The 22,775-nt window shown below is 35.8% G+C and overlaps 1 protein-coding gene across 2 annotated transcripts in view; it reads left to right on the top strand.

Moving 5' to 3' along the window:
• The window catches only part of SMYD3 (SET and MYND domain containing 3), a 558,077-nt gene that overhangs the window by 84,847 nt on the left and 450,455 nt on the right, over positions 1–22,775 (top strand). For both annotated transcript variants that reach the window (XM_010992333.3, XM_031438496.2), the window contains one exon: positions 18,001–18,064. In XM_010992333.3, the coding sequence (XP_010990635.1) occupies positions 18,001–18,064 (64 nt within the window). The remainder of the gene's footprint in view (positions 1–18,000; positions 18,065–22,775) is intronic.

Genomic DNA, 22,775 nt, shown 5'->3' with positions numbered 1-22,775 from the left:
ACAGAAGGCCCTGTTGAAATGCTCTTCCAGAGAAGAGGGACTGTCCTGGCCATTCTGTTTATGCAGAGTATAATGCCAGCTCAGTCTGCCATAACAAAATACCATAGACTGGGTGGCTTAAATAGCAGAAATTTATTTTCTCACATTTGTAGCTTGAAGTCCAAGATTGCGGTGCCAGCACGGTTAGTTTCTGGTGAAGACTCTCTTCCCGGCTTGCGGATAGCTGCCTTCTTGCTCTGCTCAACTGGCCTTTTTTCCAGTGCATGCATGTGGAGAGAGCGTAATAATAATCTTAAAAACATTGTTACTGGGATGTTTTAAAACTTTATATGGTTATTACATACCTTAGTTTTAGAGTTTAATGTTATCAGTGTTTTCCATTTTAATGGCTTTTCCTGGTTACTTTGTTCAAAGAAAGCTTTGCTTTGAAAATGATCATTGAATTAATCTAAGGAAATATGAATCTTAAAATCCCATGATGTTCAGCCTCCCCACTTTTTAAAAGGTTAATATTGTATTCATCAAATATGAGAGTTTATAAATTTCAGATTTTGTGAAATTTATGAATTTTAAGTGTTTCTGAAAAAAAGGCCATGGCAAGAATAAAGTAATTTCTTTCCATGTAAATGTTTTTGTTTTTCAGTGTTTTCGAAAGAATACATGCTTGGATACCATGTAATTCATGGTCCCTTTTTTTCCTGCCTAATAATTAAATAAATGAAGTGCATTAGATCTTATATTATAGGGCTAGTATCACTTCCTTTGGATGTTTTCTTGTTTTGTTTTAAAAAAAAATCTTAAGTTTACTATCTCAACTGTGCTAGCCTGAAAGGGGCAAGAATTTGGAAATGGCTGTGAAACTATACTGTAACAATATTAGAAGTCACAAAATGGCACAGTTAATGACTGATGCCAATCATGTTATTGTTAAAGTTGTCTACATACTTCAAGGACTTTTAACAAATGGATTTGTTATGCAAGTGGTTGCTGAGGTAGCTGCAAAACTTATTTATATTCCTTGTTAAATTATTTTCCAGCTTAAGACTAAGCTTTGAGAAGGCAGATACTGTTTCTGTTTTATTCTGTGCTTATTCCTCACTGCCTATCATGTATCCCAAGTATTTTGTTTGTAAAGCTTTTCTTAAGTAGAGTTCAGCATCACTGCCTCTTTTGCACACCACAGACCTCTGTTCTAGCTTTTATCGTACCTTATTATAGTTGCTTCTGTACAGGTACATTGTTCCTATTAGACCCTGAGCTTCTTGGGGCCTGGCAATAATATTTATTATTTTTGATAATGAGTAAGTCAGGGATTTAGGGCTTGTGTTAGAATAGCTCTTGTTTTCTGAGACCACAAAAGGAACCAACCATCTCACGTAGTTAAGAAGATCACAGAGCTAGTATATGATATGGACTATGTCCTAAAAATTCATAGTTCAACAGGCAGATGAGGAATTGAACTGTTTTCCAAAGAGAGCACAAATTCTAAGGATTCCTGATAATCTCTAGATCGAGACCACAGTGACACGCTTCTTACTTTGTCTTAAGCCACACTTGGTAAAGAAATACTGTTGTTATCTATTCACTTGGCTAAGTACAGTTTTTATACTTGCTGAGTTTATGAAAGCAAATATCAGAACAAAGATTGCATAACAGTTCTTTGAAAGTTACCCTGGATTAGTCCAATATGCAGAAAAATGGAATATCCATAGATGTTGATGACATTTATGCAATTCTAATTCAGAAGCCCTCTGATGATCCAGATAGGGTGATAAGGAGGAGCAGGAACTCAGAGGGCTTTATGGTTTGAGGTGTAATTAGTAAGTGAGCCTGTGGCAACAACCACTTTTGAATGGTAAGTAATTTGCTGTAGGACTAGCAAATTACAGGACCACAAAAAATGGAGCCATGCTGTATCAGTAAGATATAAATATAAAAATGCCTATAAAGCCTAATTTGCAGAAGATAGTATATCTTTCTCAAATAAATACATTAAAAGCATCTCCTATTTTTATCACAATCTTGAAGTAAGGCTCACCAGTATTTTGGGGTGTGTTCCCTGTACAGGGCGAGATACCCTCACTCCCATGCAGACTCTTCATCAAGCTCTTATTTGCCTTGCACATCTTCCTTTTACCTGGCAGATGACCTCCTACATTTTACATACTTCATATTCTGAAAGTCAGGTTTTAAAAGCTACTCCACCCTCTCACGTACCTGACACAGGTGTCTTGACATCTACGGGCCCTGGATGTGTGACATCCTTGCTCCTGTTCTTCAGGTGGTGCCAGAACATGGATCCAGTGATTGTGGCCCCTTCCCTGACTCATAGCAGTGGTCATCACAAAGAGGCAATGCACAAGAGTCCATTTGTGAAAATGGGGGAACTTTTCAAAGGCACACTGACAGCCAGTGATTTGGCCCTGTCTGCTTTTAGAGAACCCCTTAGGGCAATTCAGATGACTGTTTGAAAAGTCAGTTTGTCTCAGACCGAAGGGAAATGGAAAAAATATTTCCCCATAGGAATGTATGAGTGATGTTGGTATTGAGGTTGTTTATCTGGCCAATGTTGAACATTTCAGCAATGGAGCAAAATGATTTATGTCTGTACTTATACTTTGTGTATATGTATGGATTTATATTTTAATATGCCTACTTGCTTCACTTTAAACATTTATGTTTTAAGATCTATACTGTTTGATTATAGATCATTTGCTTGGGGATAATGGTAGAAATTCAGTCTTCTGGTTTGTTTTAAAATGGAGGGAGTTTGAACCCCTTTCTCGGTGTTAAGATTGGTTGTCTGAGGTGGTTTTACTGAATGGCCAAATGGTCACTCTTACATGATAAAGAGTAGCTAAATTCATGAGTTAATAACTGCTGTTTATTGTTCAAACTCTTCATAGCAGTAGGATTTAGGCTTAAGTACTTGATATTGATGGTTTCTTGTTCTGAAATATTTTGATCTCTACATCGAAAGCCTGTGATCCGGTAAACTAGCAGGAATCTAAAGGTTGGTGGAAATGGTTAAGGCTCTGCCTCTGCCAAATATTAGTTATTCTGGTGCAGTGTGTTCATACTGCAAGGCCCCCAGTTTTGGTATTCTGACATCAGAGTCTTGTCTGTAGTCAGATTTGTGTACAGTGGGGTTAAACTTTCTTTCATTATAGGGAGGAGGTGCACGATAGGTTTCTCACAGTGTGTACTGGTCAGTACTTGCTGTTTGGATTACATTCTTCAAGGAAATGAGTACTTCCTCAGTTTTCAGTTGTGTTAGAGATCGTTAGTTTTATCAGTTACACACTTGTGTTATATGAGTCAGTTTGTCTAATGTTTTAGGTAAATACTGCTAAGAGCAATCAAAAAACAAATAGCACTTGACAACTAGTCTTAACCCTCTCCCTGGAGGGTACAGGATAACAGTTATTTATTAAGATATGGCCCTAGGGAGAAATAATGTAACTGTTTAGATTTTCCTTGTTTTCTATTTCTATTAAATGAGTAAAGCTAAGAAAAACAGAATCCATATGGAGAAATGATCTTTCAGCAGCTAATGCTAGTTTTCAGTTTTTACCATAGGATGTCACCAAAGTACAGAAAGTAGTTAGAAGTAAAGTAATATTCCTTTAGATTTTTTTGTATATCATAAATTTTTTTCTTAAGCTACTTAGCTTTTTAAAAGATATTATATCAATAGAAAATGCTTATATTAAATGCTATTGTTTTGGTTTAAATATTTAGATGAAGTCTTTTTTGGAAGATGAGCTAATTACAACGTTTGTTAAGTAGGCAGGAATCCAGAGCACAGAATCAGGCTGTCTGGGTTCAAATTGTGATTCTGCCGGTTAATAACTATATCATAATGGGTGAGTTAAATTTTTTTAACTGTTAGCTTTTTAAAGATACGAAATTCACATGCTATACAATTCACCAATTTAAACTGTACAATTCAGCATTTTCCAGTATATTCTCAGAGTTGTGTAGCCATTACCAATTTTAGCACATTTTCCCAAAAGAAAATCTGTACCCATTAGCTGTCACTCCACAATCTGGTAGATCATATGGTAACTCTATGTTTAATATTTTGAGGGGCTGCCAAATTGTTTCCAAAGCAGTGCACCATTTTATATTCCTACCAGTAATGTGTGAGGATTCCAGTTTCTCCTCATCCTTGACAGCACTTGTTCATTGTCTGTCTTTTTGATTATAGCCATCCTGGTGTTTGAAGTGGTATAGCATTGTGGTTTTGATTTATACTTCCCTCCGTAATGATTAATGATGTTGAACATCTTTTCGTGTGCGTATTGGCTTTTTTCATATGCTTAATTGACTTTTGTTGTTAACCTGTCTCTAAGATGGTGGTAAAAACTAGTACCTCCTAGTGGAGTTATGAGAATTGAGAGAATTAGTACATGCAAAATGCTTAGAGCAGTGCTTGACACATAGTAAATGCGTCTTTAATGTTGGTTGTTATTACTACTTATAATAGTTTCTTCATGTTCTTAATGCCTCCAAATGACTCTGTTTTAATTTCTCTGAGGGAAATTGTGAAAAATAAACTTGATCTTCAGCTCCTGGTCCTACTAACCATGGTCTTTGCTACATATGTTGAACTGTTCATTTGTCCAGCAAGCATTTATTAAACACCTATTATGTGCCATATTTTGTGAAAAAATCTGAAAATGCAGAGGGAAAATGATGGTTCTTATTTCCAGAAAGTCTGGAGAGACGGATACCAAAATGATAATTGTGGAATAATGAGAGCTCTGATTGAGATGAGTGCAAGCAATGGTGGGAGCCTAGGGTTCAGGAGAGGCTTTTCCACAAGCTGAAACTCGAAGGGTGAATAGGAGCTTCTCATGCAGAATGTTGAGGCCAGTGTTCTGGGCAGTGCAAGGGCACGTTCAAGTGTACAGCAGTTTGAAAGCATGGAATGTTTGGGTAGGATGAGAATTACAGGACTGCTGCCCTGTGTAATGCTGAGAGGAACTGCAAGTATAGTATCAGCTGGAGAGGGGGCAGCACTGAGTAGGAAAACGCCGCTTTTACTCCTTAACCTTTAATGCTCAGAACATTCTTTCTCCCTTTCTTAACATGTCTAATTTTTCATTATGAAATGTCTTACTTTTCACTATCAAATATCTTTCTTTGTCTCTGGTAATATTCATGTCTTAAAGGCTCTTTTGTCTGGTATTAATATAGTTGCCACAGTTCTCTTATGGTTACTGTTTTGTTTTCAGCCAGTTTGTGTCTTAAATCTAGAGTATATCTTCTCTAGCCAGCATCTAGTTGGATCTTTCTGTTTTTTAATGCAGTCTGAGAATATCTGTCTTTTGATTTAAATGTGTAGTTCATTCACTTTAAGATAGTTTTTGATACAGTTGGATTTATGTCTGTTATTTTGCTGTTTGTTTTCTGTAGGTCTGATGTCTTTTTATTTGTGTATTTTTTTTTTTATTGCAGTATAGTCAGTTCACAATGTTGTGTCAATTTCTAGTGTACAGCATAATGCTTCAGTCCTACATAAGCATACATATATTCCATTTCATTTTCTTTTCCACCAAAAATTACTACAAGATACTGAATATAGTTCCCTGTGTTAGACAGTATAAACTTATTGTTTATTTTATATATATTAGTATCTGCAAATCTCAAACTCCTGGTTTATCCCTTTCCACCCCCTTCCTTCCCTAGTAACCATAAATTTGTTTTCTGTGTCTGAGTCTGTTTCTGTTTTGCGAATAAGTTCATTTGTCTTTTTTTTTTTTTTTTTTTTTTTAGATTCCACATATAAGTGATATCATATGGTATTTTTCTTTCTCTTTCTGGCTTAACTTCACTTAGAATGACAATTTCCAGGTCCATCCTTGTTGCTGAAAATGGCATTATTTTATTATTAAGTTGACTTAACATACGATCCAGCAATCCCACTCCTGGGCATATATCCAGAGGGAACCTCAATTTAGAAAGATACATGCGCCCCAATGTTCATAGCAGCATTATTTACAATAGCCAAGACATGGAAACAACCTAAATGTCCATCGATAGATGGCTGGATAAAGAAGTTTTGGTATATTTATTATACAATGGAATACTACTCAGCCATAGAAAAGAATAAAATAATGCCATTTGCAGCAACATGGTTGAATCTGGGGATTGTCATTCTAAGTAAGGCAGAAAGAGAAAGATAAATACCATATGATATCACTTGTATGTAGAATCTGAAAAAGAAAAAGACACAAAGTGAACAAAAACAGAAGCAGACTCACAGACATAGAAAACAAACATAGTTGCCAGTGGGGAAAGAGGGTGGGAAGGGATAAATTGGGAGTTTGAGATTTGCAAATAGTAACTACTATATATAAAATAGATAAACAAGTTTCTTTTGTAGAGGGAACTATGTTCAATATCCTGTAGTAACCTATAATTAAAAAGAATATGAAAACAACAACAAAAAATAACCCCCAAAACAAAGGCAGACAAAAAAAAAAAAAAAGAAAATAGAGTTGATTCTTGTTATTCATCACAGACACGGAGTTAGCCAATACTGAACCATTGCCCCTAGGGAATATACAGAGTTAGTTTCTGTAAGTCTCTGGGCACATTTTAATCAACCAATCAGTACATAATCTTGTTTTATGTGTGTTTCTGTTTAAAGACACCTAATTTAATAAATATTATTGACTCGTTAACAATGAATCCATAGTCAACAGCACTATAACTCGTGCCTGAACTGAAGCTTATCTATCACACATATTTCCTGTATAATGCACATCACAGCTTTCTCGCGCTTAGGACAGTAGATAGCATTGCAGCATTATGCTAGCTGGCAATTTAAGTAGCAAAATCACTAATGAAAAGTGCAAAAATGAGAAAAGTATGGCACTGGATAGACCCTGTAAAGGATACTTCTTTGTGGTATAAAAGCTGAAACAAGAAGGCAGAGTGTCACTCTGTTGGATCTTAGCTGGGAACATGTGCACTGGGTGACGCAAATTCTTTGCTTCTCCACACACATTCACGTATGACTGCAAAAAGACTGTCGTGGGGTAACAGATAGATTTTAGTGAGTAGGCAAATTTTTCAAATAAGGAATCCATGGGTAATGAGTATCAACTGTATCCCTGCACAAGTCATTAGCCATGACTGGGTAACATGGCCTGTTCTCAGAGTAACCAGTGGTCTTGGGGCATGACATTTTTACTAGTTTAGAGCAGTCATGATTTATCCCCCTGGAGTTGGCAACCTGTACTCCCTGAAATCAGGAGCTCTCTGCTATTTGAAGAAATCTCAGTTCTCTTGGCAAGAGTGGTTGTTGGGTGAGCAACGGACAGTGCCTGCCATATGCTTAATCCAGTGCTTAGCATTTGGAAGGGGCCCAGTATATTTTTGTTGAAGAGTGAATTGGTGAATGAATGACAGGGTCATTTTTGGAAACAGACTTTGATTTCTCTCATATGACAAAGATTTTTCCATTTGCATCTGAAGTTATGTAAAGAAGTGGTGTTTTGACTGGCTTACTCCAAATCAAAGTAAAAGTTAATGTAAAAGAATAAAGAAATTTTACTTTATGTGGATTAACTTCAAGTTAAATAAGTTGGAGAAAACAATAAAAAATGAAGAATCAGATGAGGTTGAAATTTGTATCTAGAAAGAGGCTGAGTAACCCAAGTTTCATGTGGTAGAACTTTTTCTTTTCATATTATTCCTTTTCTGAAATGGTTGCTTTTAATATTTCGGAAGATACTAAATCTAGAAATATTTTTTAAAATACAGTATTATGATACAGATTTCATTATTTTTCATTATCAGGTTTCATATGTTATCAGGGAATAAAAAGATATTTTAATTTTTAACACCCCCATTTTTTGCAAATGTCAATTAAAAACTCAATAAAGTATAATTTCACTTAAATTTTGTTTAAATAAAGAATATATTTGTGTTTACTGTTCCAAACATTGGAATAAATTGTAATGCAAGTTGATTTTTCTGTCTCTTTCTGTGTCCCTTAGACCGAAAGCAATTTAAAGTTATTAAATAATACATATTACATTTTCATTAAAATTTATGTTTATTTGATTATGAAAGTAAAATAATATTATTATATAAAATTGGAAAAGAGAAAGAAGAAATCACCCCAATCTGTATCACTCAAAGACAAATTTTAACAATTTGGTCTTTTTCAGTTTTTTCCCCACACATTACAAAAAATTTTACAAAGTATATGTAATACGAAAAATCAGTTCAGCATTCTAGGTAGCCTTTGTTATTATTACTCTTGTTGTTATTATAGATTTGAATGACTTACAACTTAGGGACAGAGAAGTATATTTATTACCGTCAGTTGCAGAGTAACCAATTGAGCAGCCAGAATTACGGTGTGGTTCTCCTAGAGGTTTTTCTGCTCCGTGTACCTTCTCTATTCCATACCTGTCTGTATACTGAGCCTGAGTCCAGATTTCAGGGCAAATGAATTGTCTTCTTGTACATTTCTAACTTCATTTTGATGCATTGTCATAGCTTCTATCATTTCTCCCTTGGGCCCCCCACCCTTTTTTTTTTTTGAGTTATATTCAGTTTACAATGTTGTGTCAATTTCTGGTGTACGGCACAATTTTTCAGTCATACATGAATATATGTAGATTAATTTTCATATTATTCCCTTGGCCTTTTAAATGTTCATCACTCTGATTGTTTTCTCCCCTTTCTGTGCCTGCTCTATGCAGAATTTCTATTCCCAGACATTTCAGCTAAGTGTTAAGAGAAAAATAATAATATCCGATTAAAAGTAATTCATACTGATTTGCAAATGACTTGTAGTCATAAGTGTTTTTGGGTGATGTGTACATTTTATCACAAGATATCAAACACAGAAGGATGTTTGATAAGTAGAATGTGAGGGTAATATTTTGGGGCCAGGAGAGAGCCTTTTATCGGCAATAGGACCTGCTTGCTGTAGGAGGACCACGGGGGCATAAAAACGCTTGCACAACCGCTGTTAATGCGCATTCAGTGGCTATCAGGTGATGATCATTCTGTTTATAAAATCATTAAGAATTTATAATTATAATGCATTGGCAGGTGAGAGATTTTAGTCTACGTCTCTGAAGGGACTCGTCTTTTAAGACTTCTTTACTTTGGGACTAGGTCAGCCCAGTGTTTCTTTATAAACTTAAGACTCCATTTTATTCTCCAAAATTGAGAATGAGTTATTCATAATTTCATTATTGCTTAGTTCCAAGAGGACTTGAGGAAATTTGTAATTAAATGTTAAAAGTAATATACTTAATTATAAAATAGAGGAGCAAAATTTTAAAGCAGCCAGAAGGAGAAAATGGCTTCTGGGCCTCCGAAAGGAACAGATTAATAAAATTAGATAGTGAGTTTGACTTTTGTATTTCTCAATTTTAAAGCTAAAATGGAAACATGGTGCTGATAAGTTTTCATTTTCTAACTAGAGGTAGCATGATAGATAATTCATTCATAGTGGTAAAGTATGCCCTGGATTTGAAAGGTGAGCAGCTTTTGCCATTTTGAAGGCTTAAGTCATAGTATATTAATGAAAATGTTGACCAAATTTTCTTGTATCTTCTTTGAAATTTTACCCATAGTGCTTTTATTTTTACCCATGTGCTGTGATATTTGTAATAGCAATCCTTACCTATTTAAAGGGTATCTGATTTCAGTCTTCGGGCAAAATCAGGTTTTTTCCTTCTTCACTTAAAACTTTTTTTGGATTTCAAGAAGACTTAGGGAAATTGAATACATCTCTTAGACTTATCAGAGTTGTATTATGAGATTTGGCTAAAGAGTTTTCCTATTTAGAAACATAGATGTTGTCGCTAGAACAAATCCCTCTTGAGAAATTCATTTTGGTCACAGCTTTCAGTCTACTTATGTGTGCTCAGCCTAAAAAACACCTTCAAGTCACCAGTTTTCAATTAGTAGCTATTAGAGTGACCTATGGAGCACAATACCCAATCTTGTAGAGAAACATCATACAATGAGGAGAATTTAAATCTGTACTCTTGTAAAAAGGTTAATTTTCTCTTTAACTTGTAGTAGACATTACATAAAGCAAACAGAATATTAGGAGTTGTAATTGCCTTTTAGTATTATTGAAGATGTTAACAGCCTTCTCTGATTTTAATTTCCACAAATGAAACTTTCATAAAACGTTTTTAGCTTTTTGAATCAGACCACTTTGAAGTTAATCATTCTGATCAAATTAAAAATAGTAATACAAACTTGAGTTTGAGATTGAGCAGTGAAATACTTATGATGCTAGTGAAAATTTGAAGTTAGAGCCATAATATGGGTACCTGTGGTTTTCAGAAAATGGTATCCTAGTGAATTGTCTGTGTGCTTGCAAGGAGATGACCAGATTTTCGGCACATGTGGATTTTGCTTTTTTAGCAACCATTGAAGAGTGATGGGATTTACTGATGTGGCATAGAAATAGGCAGTTATCTTGTGCACTTTGAAAATATACTCAACAGGCTTAGTTTTAACTGTATGCTAGATGCTTTGTTAGCAGACACTTTCTATGGATTATCTCATGTAGTCTACCCAGCAGTCTTAGGAATAGTCATTTATTCTCACTTTACAGAAGAGGAAACTGAGACTAAGAGAGGTCACAAGGTTACACTGCTAGTAGGGAGTGGGCTTGGTGTCTCAGTCCTTTCCGGCTGCTGTAACAAAATGTCACTGACTGTACCTTATAAACAATTGAAGTTTATTTCTCACAGTGCTGGAAACTGGAAAGTCCAAGGTCAAGGGCCAGCCTGGTCACATCCTGGTACAGCCACTCTTCTAAGTTCATAGCTAGCACCTTCTCTCTTTGTCCTCACGTGGTAGAAAGGGTGCAGGATCTCTGTGGGGTCTCTGTTATGAAAACACTAATCCGTTTCATGAAGGGTCAGCCCTCATGACCCATGCACCTCCCAAAGGTCCCACTTCTTAATATTCTTTGGGGGTTGGGATTCCAACTTAAGAATTTGGGGGGGGGGGGCACAAACATTTAGACAATAGCACTTGGACTACAGATGTGGAGCTCTAAACTGCTAAAATGTTTTCCTTCCTAAGAATGAGATCTTCCTTTTCCTGTATAACAGCCTACCATCTTCTCCTCATTCATTCTTTCTCTCTCAGAAAATGACTTTTCCTTCGTCCAAACTAGGGTCCTATAGTCTGTGCCACTTTTTAAAACACAATTTTGTTTTGTAGCTCTTTCTGCAGGTGGTACGTCTTGATCTGCCCTCCCTTATCATGAACTCCTAGAAGCAGTGACTGTAATGCTGTCCCCACACCCATCCACCCAGGACCTCACACCTTACACGGTGGCCAGTCACCGAACACTTGTTGAATTTACAGCTGGAGTTTGTGTTCCATCGGGTAGCAAAGTCTCCACTAGGACAATAGCTTTACTTTAGGAGACCAAGGACAGTGAGGAAGGAAGTATGTGTGTAAGATGGACTTAGTTTTGTGACTAACTGACTTGGCTCAAATACTTAGCCATGCTTTTCTCTAGGTGCTCATGTGGGTTTAAATCGCTTGTGTTTCTCCCAGGAAGGTGTGCTGCTTGTGAATCACAGATTCACTTTCCCTGAAATATTAATTGTTAAATGTTCTTGTTTTGTATTTTAAATGTTAGAAATATGAAATAAGATGATACGAACACAGAAAAATGAATCCAAACCAGTTCTTTCTGTTTTCCTGTGTTATGAATCTGTATTATTTTCATCACATCAGCCGCTTTGTGTTAAAAACCATTTGATAGTTAGGTAGATGGTGCATATGAATCTCTTTAATTTTTAAAAAGGCCTTTGGGCCCAAACCAACCCAATTACCATCTCCAAACAAAAATGGAGGATCTCTTTACCGTATTATTATGAATATTTATGCCTAAAGGAGTTCTTTATGCTTAGCACTTTCCGGTATATTTTATTGGGTCAGAGTAAAAGTGATTGCAGTATCCTTAAATAGAATAACATGATTTTATTTGGGATAATCTCTTTTTCATGGTGTAGAATTTCATTTGCTTCAGAAATTTCTGGGGGAAAAGAGCCAAGTACTTGGTTACGCGGCATTAACATTTCTAATGAATCAGGATTCTGAAATTTCAGAGATATTTACAAACATAAAAAATTTGGTAAAGAAATATTTCTGTGATATTTTTGTTTTCAGAATTGTATTTGGACTTCTTTCACTTAGGTATTTTGGCTTTCTCCACTTAAAAAAATGGAGGTCTTTATTCTTAAGAGCTTGGTCATCATGAAGTTCAGTATTTCTTATATTCCATAGAGCATCTTGTGTCTTAATTATGTATAGGAATTCTATTCAGAGGATCTTTCTTAAAACGTGACTCAAGGCCTGGGGCACTAAATCAGACATCCTTTAAGTCAGCACTCTCTCTTGAGCAACTGTGAGTGATACAGGCTTTACCCAGTGTGCTCTGGTCTTTTCCTCAGCTCAGATTTCTTTCCCAAAGAGATCAGCCATGAACTAAATTTCCACAGTGATTAGCCACAATTAAAGTTTGGTCCTTGAGATACTCAGTGCAAAAGATCACTGGGCAGGGATCTTCACCTTGAATGAGGAGGCTCAGAAAGACGCACACTGGGCTCTGGGGTGGTTTCTGGTTGGACAGTCCATGCTCCATCCAGATGAGCTTGCTTCAGCCGGTAGGAGGGTCCCCTGGAGTCTGAGCCTTTGCCTGTGTCTAATTGGTCAGCGGTGAGCCAGTTACGTTCCATTGTGAGGATGGCCGTTGAAGAAGATTCAACTACTAGACACACTGGGAGGGTTCTAGGAGATCAAGGCATGCTACCAGGAAAGAACCCTGTATGATAAGTATATTACTATGAATGTGTTGTAGATGCATTTGTTTTTCTCTGCTGGAAGTTTAACATGGATTCTGTAGGTGCCAGGGTTGGAGGAAATTTGGGAGTTGGTAAAATTTGTTCATTTTCTATATCTTTCCAGGAAACTTCTTTCCCTCTACCTGGGAACTGGGCGAATTATTTTAGGGCAGCCTCTAAATGGTAGGATACTTTTCCCCTCTGATAACCAAGAAGGACAGAGAGATGTTCCCTTAAGTAGTACTCCAGTTGTTGGGCTTTGAGGGAGCCAATTAATCCCCTTTCCTCTTTGAGTTCTTAGAGAAGGTGGTTTCCCCTGTATATACAGTTGATCCTTGAACACAGGTTTCGACTATGCAGGTCCATTGACTCACAGATTTTTTTTTTTTCTCACCAAGTATATACTGTAATACTGCATGATCTGGGTTTGGTTGACTCCGTGGATGCAGAACCTTGGATGTGTTGGGCCAATCCTAAAGTTATACATGAATTTTCAACTGCGTGGAGTGCTAGCCCCGACAAGCCCCACATTGTTCAAGGGCCAGGTGTACAACTTTTTAATTTGTGTGCCAGAAGAACAATTAATTCTGCTTCATTTTTATTTCCTTTCCACACTTCAGTTGCCTGGGCTATTGGAGAAACTCATTATGGCTCAACTTTTACTTGGAAGAGAGGACTTAAATTGTTATGCTTCATGAACCACTGTATCTGGGGCACTGAGCAACCTGAGAATTTTCTCTGATTTGATATTGTGTTCAATAACATATCTGAGTTTATATGATAAGGGATTCATTTTTGCTTTTTTGGGTGTGGGCCTAAAGCTCCCATTTATTTTAGTATACAGTGATTTTAATATCTTATGTAATTTGGAGGTAGAATACTATTATTTATCTCTTAAGTGGAGGGGAAAAAAAAGAGGTAAAAATTAATTACTTTTCTGTTACTGATATATTCCTCACCCATTTCTTTAGATTCCTTTTTATTCAGAAAATCTAGCTTTGGATGGACTCTTGAGATAATCACTTTGCAAACAGGATGTTTGTGCAGTCTGTGACAATTGTGTATGCCCCACTTCTCTACTCCTCTGAGGTTGCCTTATAATATGCACAACTTTTGTCATCTTCAAGTTTAGTTTACATTTGTTGGTTATACAAGAAAAGCAGAACCAAGTAATTGTGGAATTAGAAGGAAAGTTATGTAGCTCAAGTTACTTTGCAGTGCTGGAATTACCTTTACATCATGTCTGTAAATGTACCTACCAGATTCTCCTGACCATGTCAGATGACTGGGAACTCTACTTCTCAGGGCACTTCATTCGATTTTTGAACAGTTATTGTTGCCACAGAAATCTTCTTTATCTTTAGACAAAATCTACCCCTTTCTAACTTCCATTCAGTATGTCTTGTTTTAGCCTCTGGAGCTACCTAAGATAAGTGGTTCTTTTTCTTGAGGGCTACTGATTAATTCTGTTTTTTATTTGACATGTATATTTCTGATTTTTTTTAAAAAGAAAAATGTGGGTTTCTTTCAATTGGAAATGATGTGTTGATTTTTTTTTTTTTTGAGAGAAAAAAAAAGAATGTTTTATGAACTGTCTGGAGGCTCTGTTTCTAGTATTTATTTTCCTCTCCTGCTGCTGCCCAGGTTTTTTCTCTGCAGGGAAACCTTACCAGGATGCTGTTACTCTGAGCCTTACCCAAAACAGAAAAGCAGTAACTCTTCAAAGGCTTAGTGGTTCTTCTAATCAAACACACACTTTTCTCTTGGATTCAGTTGACTTTTTTTTTTTTTTTTGAAACTTAAGAACTTAAATTTGTTTGTTTAGTTATTTGAGATGTAAAAATAACCACAAACATTTAAATAACTCATGTTAAGGAATTTTTTTTCACACGTCACATGGCAACTAAATTATCCAAGTACTTTGAATAATCTTGCTATTTACTTTGCTGAAATTCTGTATTAAAATTCATTAAAGCCTGTGGTTGAGAGCTGTGGGAGGGAGAAGACCAAGTTTTAATTCTTGCTACCATGTTCATTGCTAATCTCCTTGAGTTTCTTGACTCTCCTCATTATTTTCTAAAATCGAGATGAAACACTGTATACTTGGGAGTCTTTGTTTGCAAGCAACAGAAATAGCCTATGAATAATTTGGACAAGAGAAAGGGAAATGAGGGAAAATCTGAGGAGCCAAGTCTAAGGAAAGCAGGATCCCTGGGAGCCCCAGGGACCTCATCCTCAGGAGGGTTCCTGCAGAAAGCATCCTCTCCCATTTGTGGCTGCAGTTCTCAGGTTGGCTTGACATGCTTTCTGCTGGGAATCTTTGGCAGTTTGGGGCTACTTCTGTTTTCAGGTCCATTGGAAGCCCAGTTGTCTTCTTTGCTTTCTCCCACAAATATACTGATTTAATTTAAGTCTTGGAGCTGTTAAGTGTTGTTGTTTTTTTTTTCCTGCTAATATTTTTGGGTTTGTTGTAGATATTTTCCATGGTAGGGAGTGATGGTTAGGTCTTCCTGTTGCCTACTTGCTCTGTCATTTTTTTCTGAGGAGAATTAAGGAGATTACAAATAATACCACTCTGGTCACTTCCTCATAATTCTCTCTTGTTTGTTTTTAAATTTTACTGAATCGTGAATTACATTCCAGTTTATTGCTAATATTACTTACTTGTGAACTTTCTCTTTTTTTCCTTAATCTTGCAAGGAGTTTGTTGATATAATTTGTCTTTGTAGCTTTGTCTGTCCTCTGTATTTTACCTTTGTGTTCTATTTCATTTTGTATATTTGTCTTACTGTTAAAATCTCTCACCTTATGCTTCCTTGGTTTTCTATTATTTTAAAATTTAAATTCTTATTTTGGATGTTTAGTTAATTTATTTTCAGTTTTTCTTCTTTCAGCACAAATATTTAAAGCTCTAAATGTTCCTTTAAGTATTACTTTAGCTTTATCTCACACTTTTTTAAAAATTTAATCTATTTTCTAATTTTCATGACAGTTCTTCTTTGATCCTTGAATTATGTAGAAGTGAGCTTTTATATTTCCATTCATATAAGGTTTTACTGGGTTTCTTTTTGTTACTGATTTCTAATCTATTTCCTTTATGGTTAGAGAAAATGATTTATATAATATTGATTCTTTGGGATCTCTGAGACCTGTTCTGTAGCCTAGTATGTGGGCATGATTTGTAAATGGCCAGTGGGTGCTTGAAAGGAAGACACAGTCGTGTGGAAGGTGCATGAGTCTGTGTATTGCATGATATCAAGTAAATTACAGAGCTCCTTATTTTTTATCTGTTTGATCTATGAATTCCTGAAATGGACTTTTTATAATGATAACTAACACTTATCTGGTACTTACTATATTCCAGGCACTGTTTTAAAAGCATTACTTGTATTAATTTATTGTGTATTGATTTTTGTGTTTATTAGATCTGTTACTTGTACTTTATATATTTTGAGACTGGGTACATTTGTTACTTGATACATAACACCTGGTGATTGGAGTCTTTTATCTCTGTGTATTGATCTTCTACATCTCTAGTACATTTTTAACCTTAAAGTCTTTTTTTCCCTGATATTGATATAGTTGCAAGGCTTTTTCTATTAATATTTACTTAATAATTAATACTAATGTTAATATTTGCCTGGCATATCCTTTTCATCCCTCCTTTGTATTTCCTTGTATATGAAGTGTGTCTCATAAATAGTCTGTGAGTGGATTTGTTTTTGCCCAGTTTTATACAGTAGGATAGTGTAGTGTGATGGTTAGAAGCAAGAACTTTAGGGCTAGATTGCTTGGGTTTGGGTTGTCTTGTTGTCTGGGCAGCTATAGTTCTGCACTTGGGGGTAGGTGCTGCTTTCACTTTGCTTTATGTAGACTTTTAACCTCTCCCCGTGTTTTATGCTTTGTATTTTACTCCTGCTCTTCTATGGGTGAGGTACCTGGTGTATTCAAGTTCTGGTTCTTTATAGGACTCTACTCTTAGGCTTTCAGTGTCATCTGCCACATGCACTTGGAAGTATGTTTCCTTAGTCGGTTTACAATACTCCATCTACATTTTATCTCTTGAAATGTACAGACGTATCTCTAAAATGGGCATAATGCGGGGAGGGTATAGCCCAAGTGGTAGAGCGCATGTATAGCATACGCAAGATTCTGGGTTCAAACCCCATAACCCTCTCTAAAAATAAATACATAAGAAAACCTAATTACCTCTCCCCCAAAAAATATTTTAAAAAATAAATAAATAAAATGGGCATAATGAAACTGCTTACTTATAGGACTATTAGAAGTTAAGTGTGAGTCAGTAGTTGCAAATGACTTTGAATAGTACCTGGCACATGAGAAGTGCTTAGAAAGATTTGTTCTTGTTTTGTCATTTATGTTAAGATTATAGTTTGACTTTTAATGTTCTTGGTGACCTTGAAAATATCCATAGTCCTGCTGTTATTTGTCACTATGAATTTCATCATCAAAGTTATTGTTTTTATTTTATAATTCAAGTTTTTCTTCATTTCAACTTTTTTCTTCCTCAGGTGATTTGGGGGAACATACAGAACTTTGGTGTATCTCAATTTATACCTCAATTTTCAACTCATGTTGAAAGTAGTATTTAATGGAAATTAAAAATTATTTCCCAGAAGGAGTCTGTTATAATTAAACTATATGATAAATTTAAACTTACAACATTTTTATATTTGAAGGGCGTAGGGTACTTTAATTTTAATTAGTTGATGGACTGGATTCTGAATTTCGTATAGAGAAATCAAAAAATTTTTTGCCTAAGTGAGAATCTCTGTATTTTCATTAAATATATGTTAAAAAGAATGATTGGTGGTGATTGTTGAACAACAATGTGAATGTACTTAATGCCACTGAACTAATCACTTAAAAATGATTAAAGTGGTAAAGTTTATGTTACGTGTATTTTACCATAATTTAAAAAAAGGAACACTAGTTATTATGCACATGGCTCTCATGGAAGGTGAAAGAAGGTGTTCATCACTGTGAAAATCTAAATCTAATGGACTGTACAGATGGAGGGAGCAGAACATATGGGTGTCCATATGTTGATTTATGTTTTCTTTCTTCAGCCATATCTGATTCTCACTCATTTCCTAATGTGAACTTTGTTTTTTAACAGGAAGGAAAAGCTGATGCGATGCTCTCAATGCCGAGTCGCCAAGTACTGCAGTGCTAAGTGTCAGGTAAGAGTGTTCTGCCGTACACAAGTAACACCTTCCAGTTCTCTGCTCTTATTTGTTCTCCATCATGATTGTTGGCCTATTTCTGCTTCTTCATAATCTTTAATTTATTTTAACTTACTTTCCTTTGATGTACAAATAATATACGTGCATGGTAAAAAATACATATATGTAATAATGTATCAACTCTGTAATATGTACACCACTGAAGAAAAGTTACATGTTTACTCCTCTTCATCTTCTTGTCCTCTTGACTTCAATCCTATTTTCCAGAAATAGTCACTGTTAATTTTCTCATGTATCTTTGCAGCATTTGTGTGTGTGTGTGTGTGTGTGTGTGTGTGTGTGTGTGTGTGTGTATGCAAACACATTCATACGTCTTTATACTTTGTTTTAAGAAACAGGTATAGGTTATTCTAACACAAAGTCTTGTATACCTTGACTTCCTTATTCATTTAATAATCTATCCAGAAGAACTTTTTTTTTTTATCATCTTGTTATTCTATTATATGAATACACCACAATCATAATTTCCCCACTAGTGAATGCATAATTTTTTCCCCAGTACTTGGTATTGCCAGTAATGTACCAAGCATCTTTTCATGCACATTTTTGCACATTTGTGCAAATTAATTGTAGGATAAACTCTTCTCCATTTTATCGGTTAGTAAAGTGATATATGCATTTTGAATTTTTAAAGATAATGCCCAATTGCCTTCCAAGAGCTTGAGTTAATTTACAACAACTGACAGTCTGTGAGAGTACTGCTGTTAACATCTTTAAAACTCTTTAAAGGATGTATAATTAACATTCAACATGACCTTTTCTTCTAACCTTATGATTAATCATTTAATAAGAAATATATTTATACTCTAATGAATTGTGTCATAATAAAAAGTCTAATTGGAAGTTTTGTGTCTGTGTCACTTGCCACCCACCCTCCACCCATCCTTTTTGCGTGTGTACATGCACACATGTGCAAACGCACGCACACACAAGCCAGCATTCCTCTTTTCCTTCTTTTAAATCTAGGCCCTGCTTATCTGAAGGATTTTCTGCTGTCTTACTTTCTCCCTTGAAAGTAATTTCTTCAGACTACAAATAGAGTGAGTGATCTAAATGAAAAAGAAACCAAAAGATAAAAAATCAAAGGACCCAAGTTCTAATGACAGTTCTGCCATTAGCTGGTTAAATTGTCCCAGAGAAAGCACTTAAACTCTCTCCGCTTCAGTGTCGTGGTCTGTACTAATAAGAACTCAAATTTTTTAGATATCTACTGTATGCCAAGCACTATTGTTTACTCTCTTTCTTTCTTTCCTTTTTTTATTGAAGTATAGTCAGTTACAATGTGTCAGTTGATTAGGTACTAGTATTATTCTTACTTTACTAACTAGGAAACTGAGGTATGGAGTGGCTAGCCACCTGCCAGACATCCTTTCCCTCGTAGGCTCTGCAGTTTGGGAAATGAACCCAGATAGTCAGAATCCAAGCTTTTAATTTCTCTTTTAACCCTAAATTTCATTCTTGCTCTAACATTCTGATGAGGTGGATTTTTCCATTTTATTGTATTCTTTTCCCTGCCTTTTGTTTTATTTTCTTTTAATAAGGATACACTCTATCCCCAAGGAACGTAAAACAAAAGATACAATAGTAGAAGGTTCAAAATAACACTCTCCTAATAAAAATAGGGATGGGGAAAATGATTGAGTGATTTTTACCTTATCTTGTAAACCAAAAATTCTGTCGAAGTTAGATAGATACCAGATTTATGTAAGATCATAGTAATAATAACAAGGTAAAAAATGAAAACAAACCTGTGCCTTTTCTGCAAGATAAAGTCTAGAAAGACTGTTTTATGGTGATGTTTTAGGTGTTTTGTTCATGTGAAACTTAGCTACGTGTTTCAGGAATCTTCAGGTTAAGAAGAGTACGTGTGGAACCAAGCGAATTATCTTATTACTTGACACAGATTTTCTAGATGAGCTTCCTTTCTATTCTCAATGACCTAAACATCTATTTTTTCTTGTTTTTGTGGACATTTTCCCCCAATGTTCCTTCCTCCTTTTGTAGTACACTCAAGGAAAAAAAAAGCAATCTGATTAGAATGAGTTGAGGGAGTCTGGGAGGAGGTATGTCAGTTTGATTCATTATAGTGCATATATTTTTACCACATATATTAGCTGTTTTCTGTAGCATCAATAATAATGTCATCATCAGATATACTGTAGAAGGCAATGGGAAAATAGCTAGTGAGATGAAAGATACCATAGATAACACAGCTAGTGCATATGCTTGTATGTGTGTGGGGGGCAAGGGGTGTGTGGAGAGGTGGGATGGGAGTCAAAGATTGGCCAGAGAATATGCATTTAAACTGCTCTGTTAAGCTCACCCAAAGGTACAGCATTAAACAGTGTAATTATTGTGGATACCTACAAAAGCAGCACAAAATTAAACTGACAAACTGAACTATGAGCAGTAATGAACAAAAGCACTTGGAATGGAAATTGATAAAGAGGATATGAACACATAGCATAAAATCTATAATATGTTTACCCTAGGGGGATGTAACTTTTGTTCACTAGCTTAGCATTTGATGTGTGGGGCTGCAGCATCAATGAATTGTCCGTGATTGGCTGAGGTGTTACAGGATGTAATGTCTTTTGTGCCTGTAAGGAAGGTATCGGTGCTATCGGTTTTCACACCTCATTTTTAAACATAAGCGGTACAAAGATACCTTTGCATTGTAAACATTAGCACAATGTAGACTAATACAGAATAAAAAGTAAAAGTCTTCCTCCAGTGTTTTTCCCCTATTGCTGCTTCTGTTTTCCAGAGGTAATCTCTGTGTGTATGTTTTGTGAGAGCAGGATACACAGCAAACTGTTAGTCTGTGCTTCATACATAGTATACATGTATATGTGTATATTTACTGCTGTGTACAGTGCTGAATGATGCTGGCCATAATGTTTTGTCATCAGTAGCTTTGTATTCCTCTGGATCTACCTTATTATGAGGTGTCATATAATGTAATAGAGTGGTTATATATGGGACCCAGTCTGTTTCTATATTGTCACAATCAGAACATCACAGATGAGATTATGAGATCCAGGAGGAGCAGGCTCAGTTTTCTTATGAAAAAACATTCTCAGCATTTGTAATAGTGATAGCAAGTAAACTAATTTCAACCAAATTCACCAATTATTACTTCATCTCTTCTGGTTTTAATTTGATTTATAATACATATATTTCTAATTGAATTAATTGCTGAGCAAAATAAGCAGCTGGGTACCACATCAAATTGCAGTTTTATATACTTAAAAAATACTGTATTAGCAGAAAGAGGCTCTCTTTTATGTTGATATTATGATTCACCTTTTTAAAGAGGTCTATATTTTGAGGTTTACATTTTTTTTGTTGTAGAATGATTTGATACATTTTTGATGAATCCCACATTAGTAAGCACTTAACAGGGTGATTTAATAAATTGGTTTCTAGAATATCATACCCGAAGTGGTGATAATAAAGAAAGCCAAGCCCTTTGTTTATTTTATAAATAGCTCTGTGCCAGGCTTCAGGCTGATAGAATGTGCTGTGGCTCTGTAGAGAAAGGAGTTGGCTTCGTATCTAATTTTTAAAAATTTTTATTTATTTATTTTTTTATTTTTTTGGTGGTGGCAGGTGGAGGGTAGGTAATTAGGTTTATTTTCTTACTTTTAAAATGGAGTTACTGGGGATTGAACCTAGGACCTCGTACATGCTAAGCATGCACTCTACCACTGAGCTATGTCCTCCCTCTGTGTCTAATTGTAAACAAAAAGAATATTGTGTAAAGGTAAAAATTATTCGATCATATTTAGCTTTCTGACTTCTACAAATGTCTACAGCCCTAGCTTTTCTTCCTCACTTTACATTTACCTGCAGAATTATCCCATCTACTCCCATGACGTCAGTTAACATCTGTATTTTAATTATTCTGCAGACTACATCTCCAGCCTCTTCCTTTCTCCTGAGCACCAGGCCCATATTTTACAGGACACCTCTACTTGGGTGTTGCACAGGTATCTCAAATGCCATATATCTATACCTGGGTGCATTATCTTCCCCCAAACCTGCTTTCCATCTTGCATTTTAACCTCAGTGCATAATCTCACCAACCACTCAGCAGTCACAATTGCCAGGTGTCATCATCTCTGATTTACGTTCTTTCTTGGCCCCACGTCCCGTTAATCACCATGTCCTGCTAATTTTACTACCTAAAGGTCGGAATTGGTTCACCTCTCTCTAGCTTCTCTCCCACCGCTCTTGTGCATCATGGCATTATTCCTAGGTTAACTGTAGCCTCTCAACTCTTGCCAGCTTCTATTCTATTTTTTACACAGGAACCAGACGGATTATTTTATTCTAGAATGTAAGCATGATCTGTCACTCACCAGCTTGAAACCTTGGCCCTCTCTTCCTTCAGGATGAATTTCAAGCTCGCAGACTTTGCCACATTTTTTACCTCTGGGCCTTTGGCTGTCCAAGTCTCTGGGCCTGAATCAGACCTCTCCCCCACCTACTGAACTCCTATTCATCCTTTAGAACTTGGATTAAACTTGTTCCCTTCTTTCTAAGCCTCTGAGATTAGTCTGTGTTCCTCTTTTATCGTACAGAAATTTAATTGTGTTGATTACTGGGTTAGTTGGCTGTTTCTGCAGTTAGATGTCAGGCTCCT

The sequence above is a fragment of the Camelus dromedarius genome, chromosome 21 (genome assembly GCF_036321535.1).
Source record: "Camelus dromedarius isolate mCamDro1 chromosome 21, mCamDro1.pat, whole genome shotgun sequence".
Classification (NCBI taxonomy): Eukaryota; Metazoa; Chordata; class Mammalia; order Artiodactyla; family Camelidae; genus Camelus; species Camelus dromedarius.
The sequence above is the reverse complement of the archived record's forward strand: the minus strand, read 5'-3'. Positions and strand labels throughout refer to the sequence as shown.